General features: G+C 42.4%; 1 protein-coding gene across 4 annotated transcripts in view; it reads left to right on the top strand.

The window, feature by feature from the left end:
* Positions 1 to 5,173: 5,173 nt before the first annotated feature.
* SEL1L3 (SEL1L family member 3) overlaps positions 5,174 to 20,490 on the top strand; it is a 58,108-nt gene continuing 42,791 nt past the window's right edge. Inside the window, exons 1-9 of one of the 4 annotated variants that reach the window (XM_061584329.1) lie at positions 5,174 to 5,492; positions 8,911 to 9,478; positions 10,176 to 10,302; positions 13,385 to 13,506; positions 14,593 to 14,708; positions 15,755 to 15,810; positions 16,839 to 16,971; positions 19,128 to 19,257; positions 20,081 to 20,218. In XM_061584329.1, the coding sequence (XP_061440313.1) occupies positions 5,412 to 5,492; positions 8,911 to 9,478; positions 10,176 to 10,302; positions 13,385 to 13,506; positions 14,593 to 14,708; positions 15,755 to 15,810; positions 16,839 to 16,971; positions 19,128 to 19,257; positions 20,081 to 20,218 (1,471 nt within the window). In that variant the 5' untranslated portion in view covers positions 5,174 to 5,411. Of the gene's footprint in view, positions 5,493 to 8,910; positions 10,303 to 13,384; positions 13,507 to 14,592; positions 14,709 to 15,754; positions 15,811 to 16,838; positions 16,972 to 19,127; positions 19,258 to 20,080; positions 20,219 to 20,490 lie in introns of those variants that run through there. The other 3 variants (XM_061584331.1, XM_061584330.1, XM_061584332.1) reach the window with 3 other exon arrangements.

Here is a 20,490-nt window from a genome sequence, read left to right as displayed (position 1 = left end):
ACTCTTGCAAGATTCTGTTTTAAAAAGGCAGAATGTGATTCCCAGCATACAGGAAGGGTACTTTGTACATGCTCAACGGTACACAGTCCAGAGTAGCAAAATTCTTGATTTCAAATGTTGGCAACACTGTTACAGATATAATAGTCCCTCTGGAGTTCACAAGACTGAACTCTCAGGATTTTAGTGTATTTAAACCAGGGGTGGGGAATCTTGTGCCCATGAGCCAAACTCCCCATTTGGCCCACAAGGGTATTTTTGGGAAGCCCCACCTTACCTGCCCCACACCTAAAAGGAACAATGGGGAGCTTAAATTGGCACTCCCACCAGCCCATCAGCTGATGAGTGCCTTGCTCAAGGAGAGGGAGGCAGTTTCCATTCAATGGAACTTCCATTTAAGGTTGCATTGGTCTTTTTGCTACCTAAATAAAATGTGCAATTACTTTTGACTTCTTGTGAATCAAATTTTACTACAGGTTTAAATTTTAAATTACAGACCAGTCCTAAGCCAAGGGTGATTTAGTTCCACAAAACTGTGTTTAGGATTGCAGCCTTAAATAAACGTTCTGTTTAAATAAGTGCAGGCCATGAGACATTACTATGTTTAGAATATGGATGAGATGCTCTCCACACTTACGCCTATATTCTGCAGATCAGAGACTAATTTATTTATTTACTTCCGCCAGAAAAGAAGCCTCCCAGAATGGCTTACGATGACCAATAACATCTTTTACTACAACATGGTGTAACATAAGGAGACGCGATCTAGGACAGGATGTTAGGGCAGTGTTAGTTACCAGCTGATGGGACTAGAAAGGAATACCACGCGGTCTGAAATTTGCTCTCTGGATTTCTGCCATCCTCTTAGCAATCCTATAATGCTGATGCCCCAGCTGGGGTGGTTTATTCATTTATTTAGTCCCAGCTGTGACATATCTATCAAAGGGCACTTCAGTTATCAGGCAGGATCCTTATATGTAAGGGAGTTGAGGGTGGGCTCCCCATTCCTTCACACAGCTCTGTAAGGAGGCACTGGGGTGTAAGCATAGACTATCCCATTGCAAGGGGGGCAACAGTGCTATGCCCTGCCCTGTTTGTGCCTACTTCTAGAATGATGTGAGCTGTCAAGCGCTGTTGCTACTTATCAGTGTGACACAGCACTCTGGGCTGAACCAAGCCCCCAGGCTAAATGGGTTTTCCTCCCCAAAGAAATAGGACCCTGTGCCATACCATTTGCTTCTATCAAGTTATGGCCATTATATTTCCCACTTGGTGTCCGGTGTGTTTCTTCACCTCGGCTCCACTATAGTCCCGCATGTGGGGCACAAGCATTATCAGGATAAAGTCTGTCTTCAGCACAAAGTAGGAACTGATGGTAATGTCCCTGAGGTAAATGGTTAAAAAAAAAACATAAACTTTAAATCTCTTCTATTTTGTTCTAGTTCAAACTTTTGACCCTCAGAACACTTGCCATACCAACAACTGATGAGGAACTCCTGCATATCTGCAGACTGCAGCAGATACTGGGTCATGTCCTCTAGCACACAGGGCTGGCGCCAGGCGTGACTGGGCCCTTTGGTGCCAGCCTGCCCCGGGGTCCTGCTCCCAGCCCCCCCAGACCATGTGGGACCACTCCACCTACATCTTCTCTCTTTCTATGAGTGCCCTACCTGCTGCCATCAACCAAGATGGTGGAGGAGGCTTCTCTAAGGGCTCATACCCCCTCCACCATCTTTGATGATGGCACGCATGTGTGTTATGCTGTGCATGCACATGCCTGCCATCAATCAAGATGGCAGTAGGGGCATCAGCACCTTAAAGAAGCCTCTGCTGCCATCTTGGTTGATGGCAGGTGCTTGTGCAGTGCGCAGGGCATTCGCAGAAAGGGAGGAGGGGTAGGTGGAGCAGGCAGGCGCTGTGGGCCTGCATGGTCTGCAGGGTGGGCTGGGAGCTCCATCTCTGCAATCTGCGGCAGGATTGGGAGTTGAGCCTGCCAAGGATTGCGGAAGGGGAGCACTACCCTCACACCCTAAGGCCCTTCAGGGGCCCTTGGCCAGGGCCTGATCTGGCTGCCCTTTGGAGCCAGCCCTGCTAGCACACACTTAATTCATGTGAGGCATCAGCCAGTCCTAATAAATGTCAGCATCATCACACATGAACAACTGTACGTGTGTCGTAGAATAGGGGTGGGCAGATGTCAGACTTCTAGGGACCTACTTTGTATTTCACTAAAACCCCAATGTCCACCAGCTGGAACCAGATGCAAGATCATTGCATAGGGGTCAAAGCCTACTACATCTCATGAGCTATGCATTGGGATAATGTACATCTGAATAAGTGCAGATCAGGGATTCTTACTTTAAAACTGTCTAGGAGAGCTGCACAAAGACCTGATCAAAGGCAGCCAATTAATACTCATATTTTACATTTGAGGAACACTGAGGCTCAAAGATACACAATCAACGCTATTGCTAAACAATCTGGAACACCAAGAGAGCTATTAATTAATTAATTAATCTACTGCTTGCATGCTAAAATGGTCTCTTAAGCAGTTTACAAGTATAAAATAAAATCCTTACATAATTAAAACATACAATAAAATCATTCTGTCAACACATTAAAAACAACCATAATTAAAATATATGATAAAGCAAGCCAGTTAAGAAGTCTAACAATTAAAACAGTATATCCTGATTTACCTTCTTCCTTTCTTCACCAACTGAACATACCCAACCAGTGGCAGCTGGGGGCGCCATGTCAGTGGGGTAGTAGAATCCACTCTGGGTTTTAGTCTGAACTTTCAAGAAGCTGTCCAAGGTGGTGAAACCTATTCCCACATTAGGTTAAGCACCTTGGATAGCTCCTTGAAAGTTTGGACTAAAACCCAGAGTGGATTCCACTGTCCCATTGACATGGAATCACCAGCCGCCACTGTATCCAACACACATTGCAAGGGGAAACTGAAGAGCAAACTGTCTTTCAGTGAAGCTGGTCTGCCATTATCCATTTTCTCACTGAGGGACCACAACTGATAGTATTTTGAGGACTCCCAGGATATGCCAGAATACTTAGAAAAACCACTGTCCTATGCTATTTTTAAAAATGTACATTTCACTGTGTTAAATGTTTGGAGGATAATTTAGTATTTTACTATGCTACATTTAGTATGCTACATGCACTTGAACAGTTATAAACATGATTTTTTGTGTGTGTTGGCAGGGCTGCTTGAAGGTCATGAGGCCAAGAGTATGAGAAGATTGCACCTGCAGTGGAATATGAACCTGCTTATCCTGCTCAACTGGATCAAGCCTATTATGAAGTCAGCTCAGGATTGATTAAATATTTGCAAGGGAAAAACCATTTCCCTTTACTGCTTCCCTTCACATGATAGTGATTTTAAAAAACTTTTCCTCTTTAGTTACAGACTTGTCTTCAATTTGATAAACAAACTAAACATAGAAAAACCTAATAAATGTACCAGATATGGCACATTATTCTTTACACTTAGGGCTAAATTAGATTTGGCATGAACAAGATCTCCTGCTTTTAATTTTTTTCTAAAAGCAGCAGAGAGATAATTCAGAAACCCATTGTTGGGAGGGGGGGCTTTAACTCTTGCTTTCTTGGAGGACAAATATGGTCCACCAAAGCACAATAGTCATAGAATCTGGATCAGTTTGTTTTGCTTAAGACTTATGTAAACCGGAGTTTGTCCCTAATTAAAGAGTTGCAGATCTCTGATTGGACAAAAGCACAGCATCTCTCTTTCTGATCAGTAGCAAGTTAATCCCTCCTTCAGCTGGGGAATATTCAAGGGAATATATATTCCCATCATTTGTGAGTCTTTCACTAGCAAATGTATTGTGAGTAGGGTTGCCAGGTTCAATCCCTGAGACTGATCCTGTATTTTTAGAAGAAAAGAAAGTCAGCCAAGTGCAGGTGTTCTTGCAACCCTGTAATGGGAAAAACCACAAGGTGGAATTCTCCCTCCCCCCTGCACAACTTTTAAAGATACAGAAGACCTCTTGGAGGCCGGGCCTGGCAACCAAGAGGTCTTCTGTATCTTTAAAAGTTGTGCAGGGGGAAGGGAGAATTCCACATTGTGGTTTTTCCCATTACAATGTTGCAAGAACACCTGCACTTGGCTGACTTTCTCTTCTCCTAAAGATACAGGATCAGTCTCAGGCCATGAACCTGGCAACCCTAATTGTGAGATCCTTTAACTAAAGGTGCCAGATACTGATAGGACTTTCTGTATGTAAAGCATGTGCTGTAGCACTGAAAAGTTGTAACCCTCCGTTATAGTTCTTTGGGATTCATCCCCTTCCTCTGGATCTCTAAAAACATTAAATCCCCAAGTAGTGGACAGATGCATCTTACTCTAGTACACATGTGTGTTAAGTACAAACCCAGGCAATACATTGCTTTCCTTTGATAACTACACCATCAGTGCCTGTCCACTAGAATTCATATGGTGGCATGCATACTGATTTTAAGGCAGTAGCAGCTATCTTATTGTAAGATCAGTATTTAAGACCAATCTGTAAGCATTCGTGTGTGTGTGTTTGTTGTGCTTTAAACAATAAGAAAGGAGCTGTCAATTTACCAACACCGTTTGCTTCAGAAGCCAGGCCTGGACAAACTGTTCCAGAATTCATAGGGAAGCTGCCTCATACCAAGCCAGAACATCTAGCTCAGTATTGTCTGCACTGACTGGCAGTTGCTCTCCAGGATTTTAAACAGGGGCTTTTCCCAGCCCTACCTGGAGATGGAGGGAATTGAACCTGGGACCTTCGGCAGCCAAGGTGGCTGATCTATCTACCGTTGAGCTACGGCCCTTCCTCCGTTATTTCATATTCACGGCAGTAATACAGGAGGCCGATAAACACCCTTATCCATTTGTTACAGGGGTGGCACCGTGTCTTAGGCAGTTCTTTTTCAAGCCAGCCCCAACCTATTGCTACGTGGGCACGAGTCTTCGTATGTTCATTTCACGAAGGCGGAGGAGTATGGGGCTTTGCAGCTCTTGCACGCCCCGGGCTGCCTCTCGCGGCGCACCTCAGGGACCTGCCTGGAAATCGCAACTTTGGCCCTGAAAGTTCCGCCATCGGGGAGGAGGGAAAGATACCGCAAAGGCCTTCTGCCATGATGGGCGGGGGAGCCGACTTTCCCTTCCTCTTATGGCTTCGCGGGCCCCACGTGGCGGCGGGGGCGCGAGGAAACAGCGCCCACTCCACGTGTCTGAGCCTGGCCAGCGGCGCACCTGCTGCGCCCGGGCGGCTCTTCCGGCTTCCTCCTCGCTCTCGTAGCGCAGCCTAAGGCATCGCCAGGGAGGAAGCCGGATCCGTTTCACCCCCGTGGCAGGATTTCCCTGCTTGGGCCAAGGCACGGAGGAGGAGGAAGCGGGCACAGCTATGGAGAGCAGCGTGGAACTCCCTGGGCGCCGTCGGGGGAGCAGCGGCTTCCTCTGCGTTCCCCTGCTTTGGCTAGTGCTGGTGAGTTGCCCACGCTCTGCCCTTCCTCCGCTTGTTGGACTGCTCCTGGTCTCCTGCCACGGGAGGGGTGCTGTGTCCGCTCTGCAAAACGGTCAGCCCTAGCATCGGGTCTTGTGGCGCTTCCAAGGATCTCTGATTTATTTTGGCATAAACTTTGGTAGCCTAGAGCTCACTGCATCAGAGGCATGAAGTGATTTCCCTTCCGTTGAGAGATAAATACTAAATATAATGGGCCTGTGTGTGTGTGTGTAAACTCTGGACCCATAGCTCACCAAAAACCTGGTAGTCTTTAAAGTGCCGCAGGGCTCTTTTGCTGTTTTTACTGCACAAATGGTCACAGCTACCCCTCTGAAATAATCTGGACTGGAGTGAAAAAGATCCTTTCTGCAGAACAGGCATTCTGTGTACCTTAAGTAGGGATGCAGAAGAGTTTCAAGAAGTACATCTCTCCACTGCATGCTTTTTCCAAAATTTCTTCTCCTACCAAAAAATAGTTCTCTTTTTGCAGCTCATCATTCCTACCAATTTGGCATCAGTTATCTACTGACCTTGCTTGGACTACTGGGGAGTTCATTCTCTGTACTCTTAAGAGTTGTTTCTGCCGCCTCCCATCAACTTGATCCTGTGCCTTTAATAAGAAAATTACAAATAAAAACTAAAATTTTCTGACCATGGAGATGACAGTGGAAAGTTCTGTTGATTTCTGTCTGCCAGGCTGCTGTTCACCCAGGACACCAGTAAGGAACAGCCTTAGATATTTCCTTCCAAATCACACCTCCTTACCATCCCATATATCTTTGTTTGCCCATCGTAGTGTTTTCACTTGGCATCACGTTTTATACATCCCTCTTTCCCTATTCCAAACCAATCCAGTGCTTGTGGGCTTCCCATAGGCACCTGGTTGGACACTGTCAGAACAGAATACTTTTAGCCTGATCCAGCAGGACTTTTCTCATGTTCTCAGTTAATAACTTTTCTTTTACCCATAGCGGAAGATGTTTAATGGAGTTGATTTCCCCACCAATCCTGTTTCATTTTGTGTTTGTATGAACTAATCTTTCTAATTTACAGTATCCATTGTGACTACATAAATGGAGTGGATACTCAGGAATCTGTGATAAAAGAGTACACTCAGGTTTGCATGAATCCAGTTTTTACCAACTTTGCCATATAACATGAAATATTACAAAAGTTGTATAGAGTGTAAAGTAACAGCACAATTGTTCTGCACAGTATGTGCTGAAAATTGTCATAACTTTACAAAGCATCCTTATGTATGTGATCCAAGAAAATATATGCATGTTGTTCAGTTCACAGTTCAACATTTGTTCCATTCTCAGTTTCTCATTCAGCCCTCTACTTGACCATCTTATTCATTCAGGAAATTCAGGCTAGAATCCCTTAGGGTTGTATCCAGCTGTGTCCTACTCAGAGTAGACCCACTGAAATTAATGAACCGAAGTTAGTCATCTGTATTAACCAGGGCTGTGGAGTTGGAGTCGGAGTCGGGAGCAATTTTGGGTGGAGTCGGAGTCGGTAGAAATGTACCAACTCCGGCTTCAAAATAAATTTTGATTGACAATTTTTTTAAAATATAAATTCAAAATGTCAAAGAAGTTTCCCATGAAGTCAGCTGTAGTTTCACCATAACTCAAGATGGAAAACATTTTGTGTGTCAGTGTATGACACAGGACCCAGATGAAGACAAATGCTGTGATGCCAAGATCAGCGCATATTCAGGCAGCGATAAAAATGCTCCTATGAGAGCTTCCAATTTAAAAAGACATTTACAGCCCTTTCCAAGGCTGTGAAGCAATTTTGGGTGGAGTCGGACAGTAGAAAAATAGAGGAGTCGGAGTTGAAGGTTTGACGTACCGACTCCACAGCCCTGGTATTAACTCCAATAGGTCTCCTCTGACTAAGCATTGAATATTACCCATATACGCTTACCTGAGAGTTAGTTCCATTGAATCCAATGGGATTTTCTTCTGAGGATTGTGCTATTAGCGTCCCTTAAATTGTACTGATTTCAGTGGGACTTTACAGTGTTTTCTTAACTTGGTTACACAGAAATCCTGACTGAAATCATGGAACTTAGTGCTGAGTAATCATGGTCAGGACAGGTAGTCAGATTCCACTCATGGAAAATAGAGCTATATAACAGATGCAAAGCATTGTCATGTTCTGTGTTCATAGAGAGCATATCGGACTGCCATGTGCTGGAGAGTGACAACCAGAAGGAGGATATCATCATTACACCCAGCTTCTGTACTTCTCTACAGTCCCAGGCTATGGTCTGAAGGCACGTAAGGCCGGCTCCCTAATGAAGCTAAGCAGGGTCAGGTCTGGTCAGTGCCTGGATGGGAGACCGCGTGGGAACCATATTTATTTATTTATTAAATTTCTATACCGCCCCATAGCCGAAGCTCTCTGGGCGGTTCACAACAAACAAGCAAAACATCAAAATACAATTAAAACCAATATTAAACAATTTAAACACATTAAAAATACCAATATACTAGCATACTAAATAGTAGAATGTAATAGGATGTTAAAATGTTAAAATGCTTAAAATGCCTGGGAGAAGAGGAATGTTTTAATGTGGCATATGTAAGCCGCCTTGGGTTTCAATCATGAAAAAAGGGCGGGGTATAAATGTAAGAAATAAATAATAATAATAATAATACAGTCGCTTGCTAGGCTTTATCAGCTAAACAGATCATGGCCCCAATCCTGTGTTGTGGTTACTGAAACTTTGGGCCATATTGGAATCTCTTGTGAGCTGGAGGGTTGCAGCTAACCTATACAATTTTCTCATTATATCTATTTTGCAAATACCTGATGTTAGCAACTCATATTTGTGGAGCACTCCAAGCTACATTTGATGGACATGTGCTTATTCTACATTATACTTAGTTGGAAATGTATGCGCTTACATTCCTGAAACAGCTGGGCATTTACGGATCTAGAAATGACACAATTCCAGAAAGACGATAAATTTAGGTTTATTTTTAATTGTTTCCTCATTCGTGGTAATTGCCATCAGACTTTCTAATTCTGTTACCATGAGGATTAGAAACTTTTTTAAAACCTAAGATTGGTAAGATTCTGTGAAAGCCTGTGGGCCACCAAAATGATGCCTCATGTTCCTCTTGGTACCTATGAAGATGGTAAAGCATTTGGGGACAGAACCATCTGAAAACTATGTTAATTTAGATGAATTCAAGCGCTCACACATTCTATTGAAATTACCACCAACACCTTGAATAGCATGCATCTTATCACAAATAACCATTTGGTTTACAATTCTGAAAAAGACTAAATGAGAAAAATCTTAATGAACATAATTAAAGCTAATTTTTGTATCAGTTGTCCTGAAATATTAAAAAAACTAATATTTTGTATCTTTTCCGCCTAGGAAAGTATACCATCTTTTGGAAAGGAAACATTACTGACGACACCTGTCATTCCACAGCCTGAACAGAACGTATTTTATGAAGATTTCATTCATCTGAATGTTTTAAACAAAAGAGTTCTCAATGATACTGAAATTTCAGTTGACTATTTATGCTCAAAACCTTGCATTGTTACTATAGAAGCCATAGCTGCATTGGAATTCAGAGCTGGTGTGTCTGTGTATAAGAAGAGGTGGGAGAATGATAACTACCTCCACACCAATAGGAATAGAATTGTGAACTTGAAATTTCCAGACAGCATGGTTTACAGAGATGATTATTTTATCAGACATTCTATAATAGTACAAACAGTGATGCTACATGCATGGATTATTCATAAACAAACAAGGAGCCACTATGATAAACAAAGGGAAGAGTACCTGCAAGCGATTGCAAGGGATTATACTTTGTTGGAATCTGTTCCACCTTTTGAACGTTCGTACAAAGAACACCAGGTGTGTTTGAAATGGAGCATGGAATACACATGGAGAATCCAGGCAAACAGAATACGTTGGTGTCCCCATGAGGATGGTACGTATTCTTCTTACTGAGGAGAGCCATTGTTACACCAAAACAGCACATTGTATGAGAAGCTGACCCAGTGGGTGATACTTGAAATCTGCAGGCTGGACCAGCTTGACATGTTGAGGGTGGAATTTTCAAGCATGCAAGGAGAGGAGGGGGAATAGAGAGTGGATTGGTCTGCTGGCCAGTGGTATCACAAAGCTCCTTAACTGCATATTCAGAGAGCCTTTTCCTTACTGCTTTTCTTAGGGAGTGGGACATCTGGAAGCCTCTCTCTGAGGTGAAAGACCACAGATAGCCCCAACAGGATTATCATCTTCTCCGTTTTATGAAGGTATCTGTCCTGCCCACAAGAAATGCTTAAAGAGGAGGAGATGTACAGGGAAAAAATAACTCACAATATTATGAGATTTCAAACACCATCTTTCAAATATTTTTCCCCAATATTGTACCATGTTATAAATTAGGGAGATGTTTAGACATTCTCACCCTAACCTCTATTATTTACAAAACAATTAGTTTATAACTTCGCATGTTGCAAAGTAATTATTCAACTGTGCATTGGTAAGGAAATAGGAGTTGTACATGGTAATAGAACATATGGCTCCAGCCTTCCCCAATGTGGTACCCTCAGATATTTTGGACTACACCTCCCACCATCCTCAGCTGCTCCTGGCAAATTAAGAATAATTGCATTTTGCAGATGTTGTTGAGATCCTCAGCTTTCCATACGCATCCAGTGGAGAGATGGCAGGAATTGTGAAGAAGTTTCAGAAATTTAAGAACAGAGAGCTTGAAACAATCAGAAAACACCAGACTGATTACCCAACGTAAGCACATAAAAACACTAAAGATAATTGTGTTTGCTTTTTCAAGCATGCATTCTTTTTTCTCCCAGTTGTCTTCCTTTTCTGACTGTCTTTCTGTTTGTTAGGGAGATGTTTAGACATTCTGTCTTGGAGAATGTCTTAAATGATAAGGAGACTGTGGGCTTGCTGCTTATGCGGTTCCCCCCACGAGAATCCTCAGTCTTTTTCCTGTGGGGTTTGCACATTATGTTCCTGAATCTAGTTCCTGGTGGAGTTTGTGATTCACAAACTTTAATGCCAGATTGTTCTGTGTATGTGTGTGCTTGTGTGTGTAGTTGCAGCTATTCAATTGACAGAAAGTATACAGTTCCTCAAAGGGCGAAAGTTTTGGTGGGAGGCTAGATGTTGGCCTGAAAGTATAATTCATAAGAATGAATTGCCTTGCTGGACCAGACAGAATATCCATCTCGTCCATCAAATCTGCTTGAAACAGTGTCCAGATAGATGCCTTGGGGAAGCTCACAAACAGGATATAAAGGCAGCCAGTTTCTTTGTAGTTAATTCCAGAGCCAATAGCCAGTGTTAAATGCATCCCTGTGAATTGCTATTGATACAAATATGGGATTGAAACTATTCCAACACATCAAACAAACACTTCTTTTTTTAAAAAAAATCTACCCTAGCTGTCAAATTCTATATTCTGAAAACCACCAGAGATATACATTACGGTGCCAGGTAGTAGATAACTTTTGCTTACATCCTTTCCTTTCTGCAGTCTCTCCAAGCTGCACCCTTATTTGTCCTGTGACAATTTTGCAAGGGCTGCGCAGCCTGATTGACCAATGATGGAGCTTGATTTTGCAAATAAATTGCTTCTCAAGGAGGCATAACTGTGTGGTGCAGGATGCAGAAGCTCATTTCTTCCCTGGTGGACCATAATGATAAATCTATGCACCGTGGGATCCCCACTACCACCTGACAATCTATTTGAAAAGGAGAGCAGAGCTGTCAGTTTGGAATTAAGTGGCAGGAATATGGAGGCCCCTAAACTTTCACTGAAATACATTTTGGCAATCTGCCTCCTCCAGACATAACCAAGGCAGTGCCCGATAACAGTGTTCTAATCTTCATGCTGCATTGAATGGCACATGAACCAGGACTTTCTGCTTTGGCACAATCCATAGCGTTTGTTGATCTGTGGTTTTTGTCTTTAATGCTGTCATAATATAAAAATAAAAATTACCCAAACTAAAGTATTTGTATGTATATGTATGTGAGTGTGTACATGTGTATATGGATGCGTGGGAAAAAGTTGTAGTTGAGATCTACTTTTAAATAGAAGGGTATCTGTTCTCAGGATGCATACTTTTATACTTTAGAAAGATACCAGCTTTGCGGGTGGAAGGAAGGCAGAAGCTGTGAACCTGTTTTCTTTTTGGTTCCTATCTTTTTTGTAGCTTTCCTGTTAGCATACAGATTGAGGTGGGGGGTAGCAGGAGAGAAGAAGCTGCTGTTGGGGATTGGAAGTTTATTTTGCCACACAGCCTGGTCCCTTCATAGGCTATTATGTACAAAACATAGGAGGCAATAACATTGAAGCACAGAATATTTTCACATAGTTTTGGAACACAATTTTCTTTTCCTTGCAGCTAGCAAAGTTGTTGGCAAAAACGTTGACCACACTTTGCTTAAATGTATTGGGGCCATTTCTGTCCCATAGTTTTCCAGTTGATTGGTTATCCTTATTCTGTTGATCAATGGGGAAAAATGGAATATGATCTAAACACATTTGGAACTAATCACCCTTCCTTGGAAAGAGCCTTGGGCAATGTACGTCACATATATATACTGAACACTAAACATTTAGTGGCAAGTCATGAAAACAGAAATGCATACATTTTCTGGTCTTCTTTGCCAGAGTTCAGACTGTGCACAGTATTGCTTTGGGCTGATCCTGATGACTGTGGTACCCAACTGGGATTATGGGAAATCTGCCAAAGAAAGTCCCTTGTAACATCCTGGTGCTCAAGTTGGGAAGTCAGTGATGTGGGTTGCAGAGTGTAGATTCCATGGTAGTCTGTTGGCCATTTTGTCTGGCAAAACCTCACATGGGATTCAAGTGCACCACCACTCTGCACTTTACAGTCCATTAGCAGTGACACTCATCTTCCAGTCCTTACTGGTCTACACACTTTAAAAAAAATCAAATGGAAGATTGTATCATTACATTAGCCTTTGCCAACCTGGTGCCCTCCAGATGTTTTGGACTACAGCTCCCATGAGCCCTAGCCATCACAGCACCAACTTGGTGAGGGTGCACTAGACAATGCAGTTGGGGGCTCTCCTATTTTGATGTTCTCCCATTTCCCAAATTCCTTACAGTGAAAAGCTAGCATGTCAGGGTAAGGTCCTAGCCTAGCATTCTTCCTGACTAGTAGGGTTTTTTTGTCTGAGCAGACCATAGGAGAGCATTTAAACCTGGAACCCAACACCAGCAATCTCAAGTGATATAAGCCCAAGGATGACTATGCCACGCACTTTTTCTGGTTACTTAGACCAGCCCTTAAAGCTGCCAAAGAGTCACCTGCTGCCATCCGTCTTCCCGTAGGCTGTTGATAGAAATGTTGTCTCTGCTTCTTTGGCACCTATGTTCCAGCCTCAGTTCCTCTGCAGGCCTGGGGCTCTGGGACACAATCCAGCATTTCAGAGACTGACTCCTCCCTCCCCCCCATTTTATTCCATGGTGGCCAACAAGCCAGGGCACTATTTGTATTGAGAGCTTTCTCTGAAAGATGCAATCCCTGGCCACGTGATACCAGCCCATCTAAGCTCTGCTTCTTCAGTAGGGTTGCCTGTGTCCCCTTGTGTGTAGCCCTGGCTTTCTCTGCTGAACTCTTTTCTGCTCTATCACTGGGTGCAAGTAACTTCCCTGTCTCTCTTACTCCATCATGTCTTACTAAGCATGGCCTGAATTGGCTTCTTTTATTTCCTTACCAGCTTACAGTAACTCTTCTACTGCTTTGAAGGCCAGTGAACTGAATAATGTTAAAGTTGTACCTATGGTCAATAAACTATTTCTCATCAGAGTTTTGTGCTTGCACAGCTTTACTGTTTCAGCCTGGCTTTATTTACTTCATTACTGCAAACACCCCTTGTGTGGAATACTGTATTTCATTGATTCCGAAGAAATGTACAGTACCCCTGCTGTGTTTTTAACTAATGAAGGTAAGTTGGGGGAAAACTCTAGGCAGAATTAATTTTATGTGTTATCCATTCACCAAAGTAAATTTCATTCATGTCATTTTTTGGAATCCTATCTAATCTTCAAATAAGGGCAGTCAGATGAATGGAAAAGGGAGGGAACAGGGCCATATGATTACATGGGGGTTAGGAAGTACAGTACAATATGTGCAAAAGAAGTAGTGGCTTCTGTGGCTTCTGAGCATTCAAACAGATACAAAGAGTGGAGAGCATGAGGCTCTTGTTTTATACAAAATAGGGAGACTGAATGGGCAGTGGGTGGGTGAGAACTCAAGTAATGTCTTAATCTAAACACACAAGGGAGAAAGGAGACAGCGTACAGCATTATAGGAGAGCTCACCTCCTGCTCTTGCGGTATCTACCATCTAGACTTAAATTGATGCCTTTCCTCTGGGAACTGGTTCTGTGAAGGATGACTACAGATCTCTTAACAGATTTTTTACCACATTAAAATTCTCAGGGGGGGTAAGCTATGATGTTAAAGAGGTATAGAACTTATACAGTACACTAATGTAGACATGCCCTTGGAGAAACACTCGTCTAGACAATTTTATTAGTGCGTAATCAGAGACATTAGGCTATTTTGTATATGAGGTGCTGTCCACACAATCCTCACTGAAGTATCTGTTGTTGCCAATAAGCTCACACCAAGGCCATCATTTGTGTGAAGAAGCAGATCCTTTGTGAGCAGTCTTTGTGCAGCCATCCCAGTTCTCATAATGGTAGCTGCCCACAAAGGGGCTACCATCATCATGAGAAATTGGGCCAATTGCATAGAAACCATCAATGCAGAAGTACCACTTCACTGAAATTGTGCTTTGTATGAGCTCCAGGCTTTCCTGAGGCAATTATGTGTGTGGGGGGGGTCATCTTGTGTGAACTGACCCTACATGGTTGTAAATAATGGGTCAATTTGGGATCCTGTGAATATTCTGGAGACAGCTGATGTCTGTGACGTTGCTCAAGCTAAGCAGATGTGGACCCTAATCAGTCAATATATTTGTTGTCTTCACTTAACTGACTAAGTTCTTGTATGGGGTTGTATTTCAGGTTATGTTCATATCCAGATGCACCTCGTCACAGGAGAAGACATTGCAGTAAAAACAACCTTCAGCCTTCCCCTGAAGCATTGGCTTCGCCTTGACCTCTCTGTTAACGGAGGACAGGTATATATGTCATCCTAGCTGCCCTCTCATAGCTCAGTGTGAGGAGAATGTGTTGATGGATGTGTGAATGAAGATGTGCAAGCAGTGTTATCAGAACTGTTATTAGAACAATCTGGAAGTGCCCTCCCACTGCATGCAATCCAAATATATCTCTGGAAGTAACAATACTGGACATTTGAAGCAGCGCAAAGCACTGACTTGGCTGCCCCCTCTCTCCATGACAGTGCAGGCTGGACCATTAGGGCAAATGGGACCCTACCACACCAAACACAGTCTGCCCTCAGCCAGACCCCATTTGCTTGCTTCCTTACATACAACCAGTCTAGGAGGTGGCACTGTTGTCAGCCACCTCCTTCTTATTTTCAGTGTTGCCTTTGTAGAATTCAGCAGGGAGGAGGATGGGGCTGAGACCAGAATTAGACTGCAATCCAATACTTATTTCCTCAGAAGTAAGCTCCATTGGGTTCAATGAGACTTACTTCCAGGCAAGTGTGTATTGGATTGCAGCCTTAGTTCTGCCTGTTACTGGTTCTGCCTCTGCCATTGAGTCTGGTTCTGCCTACTGTCAGCCTCCCTGCCTTCCGTCCTACCAATCCCAATGGGAAGCTTAAGCTGCTGGGGGTGAGTGGTGAGGCTAATGAAGCTGAATATGGAACACAGAAACCACTAGGAAACATGTCAGAAAGACTGCACATTCAAATAAAGACAGGCTCATTTGTTTACTAATATCCGTAAGAAGGGCAAGGCAGGGAACACATGAGCCCAAGGCCTGCTCCTGATCTCCTTTTCTGGTCCAGGTAGAATCCATCTGAACAGGCCCTTAGAATTTTCAGAGAGAAAAAGTCAATTTAATATAATTTTGTGAAAACTGAGTGGTGAATATCCATATATAAAGATACTAAATTTTGGGGATCCTTCTTAGGGGTCAGCTGAACGTCCTGGCAAGGATTTGTTACATTTTGCAAGCCAAGAGTAAATACACATATATTTCATCGATTTGTAACGTGTGTGTTTTCATAACTAACACTTCATGATTTTCCTTCTAGATAGATGTTACCAGTGTTGGGAAAAATCTGGTAATTCATCAGCATCAAACTTTTAGGTAAGACCAACCTGCCCTCCATTCTAACTAGTACTATGTATCAGTATATAACTAAGATTTCCCCTTTCTGATACATTTCATCCTACAATCCTAACTTGTTCATGCCTTACAGCACGTGGGTGTTGTTGAAAAAGCAACAACCTGATAACATTTTACATTTTGACATGTCTGTAACTTGTTACCATGGAGGTATGATATTTAAAAATCATGGGCCCAGAATTGTGGCATATCATAGGGAAGTTGCACTGAACTCCTATTACTGGGGGGAAATAGCAAGAACCACTGAGTTCCAATTTCAGTCCAGAAGAAATGTGTTTATTATTGTAAGCACCAAAATAGCCTAGAGGAGTAAAATAATTGTGCAGCCTGAATTGACAACATGCAATACTTACAGAGAGTAATCTAGTTAATTTGACAAAAATCATACACAAGCTTCACAAACCTCACACTGCTGGGACCAATACAACGTGTTCTATGATAGAGATAGACAGAGGTGAGGAATCTAACTGTTGCCATATAAGGAGTGGGGAGTTGTGCTACAGATCTGTCAGACTGGAATGAGTCTTAGATGGACCAAGGAAAGTTTGAATACAAATGTCAGGGGTTTAGACTACGCAAGTTAGAAAAGACTGATATCTGGGAAAATGGAAGAGACAGAGAGAGAGAGAAACAGAAGGACTAAAACACTGATAGTTAACTGTTCCAAGGAGAGGAGAATGAGCAGGTCTCTTGTGGATCCCAGTGATCCCAGAGACATGGCTATATATCTGGAAAGGCTGAACACAAATCCTTGGGTGCACACCACTGTTTGCCTTAAAGTGCTTGCAGGCCGTGCTTCACCCTGTAATATCCTGATGTCAAACTAAATTTCTAAACACAACCCTGTGTCTGTAGAACCCTTACCAGATGCTTCTAAAAACAGTGAAAGTGCCTAAGAGAGAACATGCGGCTTGTGTTCCAGACTATTCCATGGCAGAGCCCTCTGCCTGCCAGAGGTTTTATTTGCTTCACAGTGTTAACTTTTCTAGTTTTAGGGAGGATTTCTATTATGATGACACTTCTGGTTACTTGGTTCTTGGAGGTAGTGGATATTCATCAAGTATTGAAGGATACTTTGGGTCAGTGAAATACTATCGTCTTCATGGCCTAGAGACCAGTAAGGTGAGTGTACAGAAGGTAATAAATATGTTGATATGGATCTAGAGCTATCTGTGTCTGACTCTAACATTCCTTTTAAATGCAGAACTATCACTAAGTTCCCCTGTAACTTTTATGGGCTGTCAGTTACGATGCATGAAGGAGAAAACTTGTTCTCACTATTCTTCCTTCTTGTGTAGTTTTGTGGCTGGACAAAAGTAAGCAACTGTTTCTTTTCATTCAGGCCATCATACAGGATTATTAAAGCTGAAGGTTTTTGCTGCAGAGAACTGTGCCGTATTCCTTGTCTTGTTAGAAACTGGTGGGTTTAAAACTTAACTTCTGACACTAAGTACTGGGCTGGGACCAGGCATGACTGAGCCCTTGGATACCAAACTACCCCAGCCCTGCATCATCATGCTCCCCAACAGCCCCTCCTGATGTAGGCAGTGTGGGCTTAAATAGGCTCCCCTGCCCCATTTACTTTCCCCCTAAGCACACTAGTATGCTGTGCATGTGTGCCTGCCATCACCCCTTAGGGATGCCCATGCCGCTATTTTGGGTGATGGTAGGCATGTGTGCAGACAGCAACACAGGAGTTAGGTAGGGTGGGCTTATTTAAGCTTACACCGACTGACTGGGGGGTGTTTCCTGGGAGCTCCTTGATCCATGGCACATTGCGTTGCTGGGCCCCGTGACAATGTGGATCACAGAGTGGAAACTCCACCCTCCCATCCTAAGAAGGGACCTCAGGGGCCCTTGGCCAGTGCCTGTCCTGGCTACCCTCTGGAGCCAGGCCTGACCAAGTAATGGAAGGTTTAGAAGGCTTAGAACAACAGGAAAATCATGTCTCTACCTAGACACAACTAAATCCAGTGCCACCTAGTGACTTTTTTGCTTATACCATGCATCATAACAGTATTTTGATAAACAATATACAGTATATACAGGTATCAAAATCTATATCCTCATTGAATAAAACAATCACATTTACAGGGAGGGAAAAAATCTTTGACATACACACTCCACTTCAAAGGCATATAAAACAATCTTTTCTGTTATTTATCGATTACTGTTGGTTAATACAAATTCAGTTGGTTTGACCAAAAATAAGTGGCAACAAAAAGCTGTTCCAGATATCGACATCTTTCTTCCTTATTGATAAGGCAACTCGGCAACTGGTGTGATAGGACCTCCAGTATACATCTTCCCCCCTCCTTTCTGAAAAAGTAGAATATCTTAAAGTATAATGTTCCTGTAATAACCATCTAAAACAGGGATGGAGAATCTGTGGCCCTCCAGATGTTGTACTCCAACTTCTATCACTCCTGGCTAATGGCTATGGAAAAGCTCTTTACTTGAAAACTCTGTTATAAACAAGTGGGACTTGCAATGAAATCCTCCAGTGTAAAAAGCTCCTGTTCGGTATCCCAGCCAGCCATGTTCTTTCCCAGGATGCCCCATTCCATTCTCCCTGTCCTTAGGTTTTCTTCTTTCCCTCCCTGCCCAAACAGAACTCAGAATTTTGTGGTTGTACCGGTAAGCATACTTGGTTCTTATTGTGTTGTTTTTGGCGTTGTTTTGCTCCCTTAGGGTATTTTTTTCTCTAAAGGTTTTTTCTACAAACCTTGGGGTTCCTCTGATACTCCCCTCTTGTTTGTCAGTAGCTCTGTTTTGGCTACAAGGCTTAAGGTTGTTATTGACATATATCATGACTTCATATAAATCTAAACGTTATAAATCTGATCAGACTTATTCCAAGACTGAGTGTTGATGAGGCTAACTTACCTCTTTCCACTTTTCTTAACATCCCTGGCAAAGAATGTCATAGTCTGAAACGCATTGGGATCTGATTCTTTTAAATGTACTTTATGCTGCTTTCAGGCAGAGGGAGACGGTCTCATCACATACAAATATGCAGTTAAAAAGAAAAAAATGCTAATGCTTAAGTTGACAAAATATAAAATGGAGTTTTTCTATATTATACCGATCTCCAAATGGTGGTGATCGCTTAGCTATGGCATGTAACTATTGATCTGCGGTGGGAATTAAAAAAAGATGCACCTGTATTTCAACAATTTCTTAAAATATCTGCAAAGGTTTTCTAGAAAATGCATACAGTTACTACTGTCTTAGTTACAAGTGTTGCTAAAGAAGACGACATTGTATTTCCCCCCCAGATTTCTAACTCTTTCTACAACAAAGACATTTTGGAAAGAATTGACCTGTACTATAAAAAATGTGTAGATATCCAGAGCATACCACTTAAGTATGGATTCATGCTGAAACAAATTGAAGAAGAGCAAAAGTGTAAGTAGTGAAGGTCGAACTAAACAGAATGTAGGAGATCCATGAACAAGATTGCCTATCATTTGTGGTTTTTTAAATTTAAAAGCAGCTGTAGAGAGGTGCAATTCAGGTGGAGGATGTGAAAATAAGGGCAGGGGTAATCCTTCCCTGCCCCATGCTGTTTTTCTGATTGAAGGTACCTCCCCAAAATGCTGCTAGTTGCTCCACAGAGAACAACATAGAGCATCCCTATGGCTTGGTCCTAAGCTACATTTTGTTTTAATCATCTTTCTCCCTCACTTGTATTATATATAAACTGTATATCATTTTCTTTCATATGGGGCTTGACGCAATATCTGAGAAAGGATATTCATTTACTGATTAGGTATCTCTACACTGCAAATGTTTATTTTATGCAACTTTAGCTGTCGTCATTGCCCTGAAGAACACTGGGAATCATATTTTGATAATAGAATTCTCTGTTAGAGGTCTTAGATTCCCTTCACAGAAAGAGGGAATGATTTGTAAACCAATTTAGGGCTGCCATTCTAAGCACACTAAGTGTAAGGAGAGTAAGCTTTGTTTAATTCAGTAGAACTTTATATTTGAAGATGCTTGTGTGTGGAATAGATCATGGTGTATGTGTGTAGTGTACTTATGCCTATGATCTTATCCTCACACACATCCTGAAAAACAACCCAAAACAGCACCATCTAAAATCAGAAGGGAGCTATCTTCAGGTGATTTTCTGACATCATTAAGTAATTCTGAAGGGGAAAAATCACTCCTGTTTATGAGAGCTTTCACAGATACAGCTGGGATTATTCACTTTCATTTTCTTCAGGCCTTTATGAAAATTATTATTTGGAAATGATGAACAAATATAGAGGGAACCCTAAGTGTGCAGCCTTCAGCTGGGAAAAAGCTCTATACCACGACATGGTTAAACAGTTGCAAGAGTCAGATCTACAGTTGTCAGAAGGTAATTTGAGATTTTAATTTTGTTTTCTTTCCATTTGCAATCATTGCACTTTTGCAAGAAATCCCTGGTTCTTCAGCTTTTTCTTTTTTTTGCTTTCATTGTGGTCTCAGAGTCCCCTTGAATGCCCCAAGAATTATTTTGGGAATAAGGTGTTACTCGTATGCTTACCACTGTGGGTAGATGTAGCTACTTTCCTCACCAACCAACCAACCCCCCCCCCTTGAGATGTATAGCAGTGGCACAGGGAGTAAGGGCTGATTCACACGGGAGCT

This window comes from Rhineura floridana, chromosome 9 (genome assembly GCF_030035675.1).
Source record: "Rhineura floridana isolate rRhiFlo1 chromosome 9, rRhiFlo1.hap2, whole genome shotgun sequence".
Taxonomy (NCBI): domain Eukaryota; kingdom Metazoa; phylum Chordata; class Lepidosauria; order Squamata; family Rhineuridae; genus Rhineura; species Rhineura floridana.
The sequence above is the reverse complement of the archived record's forward strand: the minus strand, read 5'-3'. Positions and strand labels throughout refer to the sequence as shown.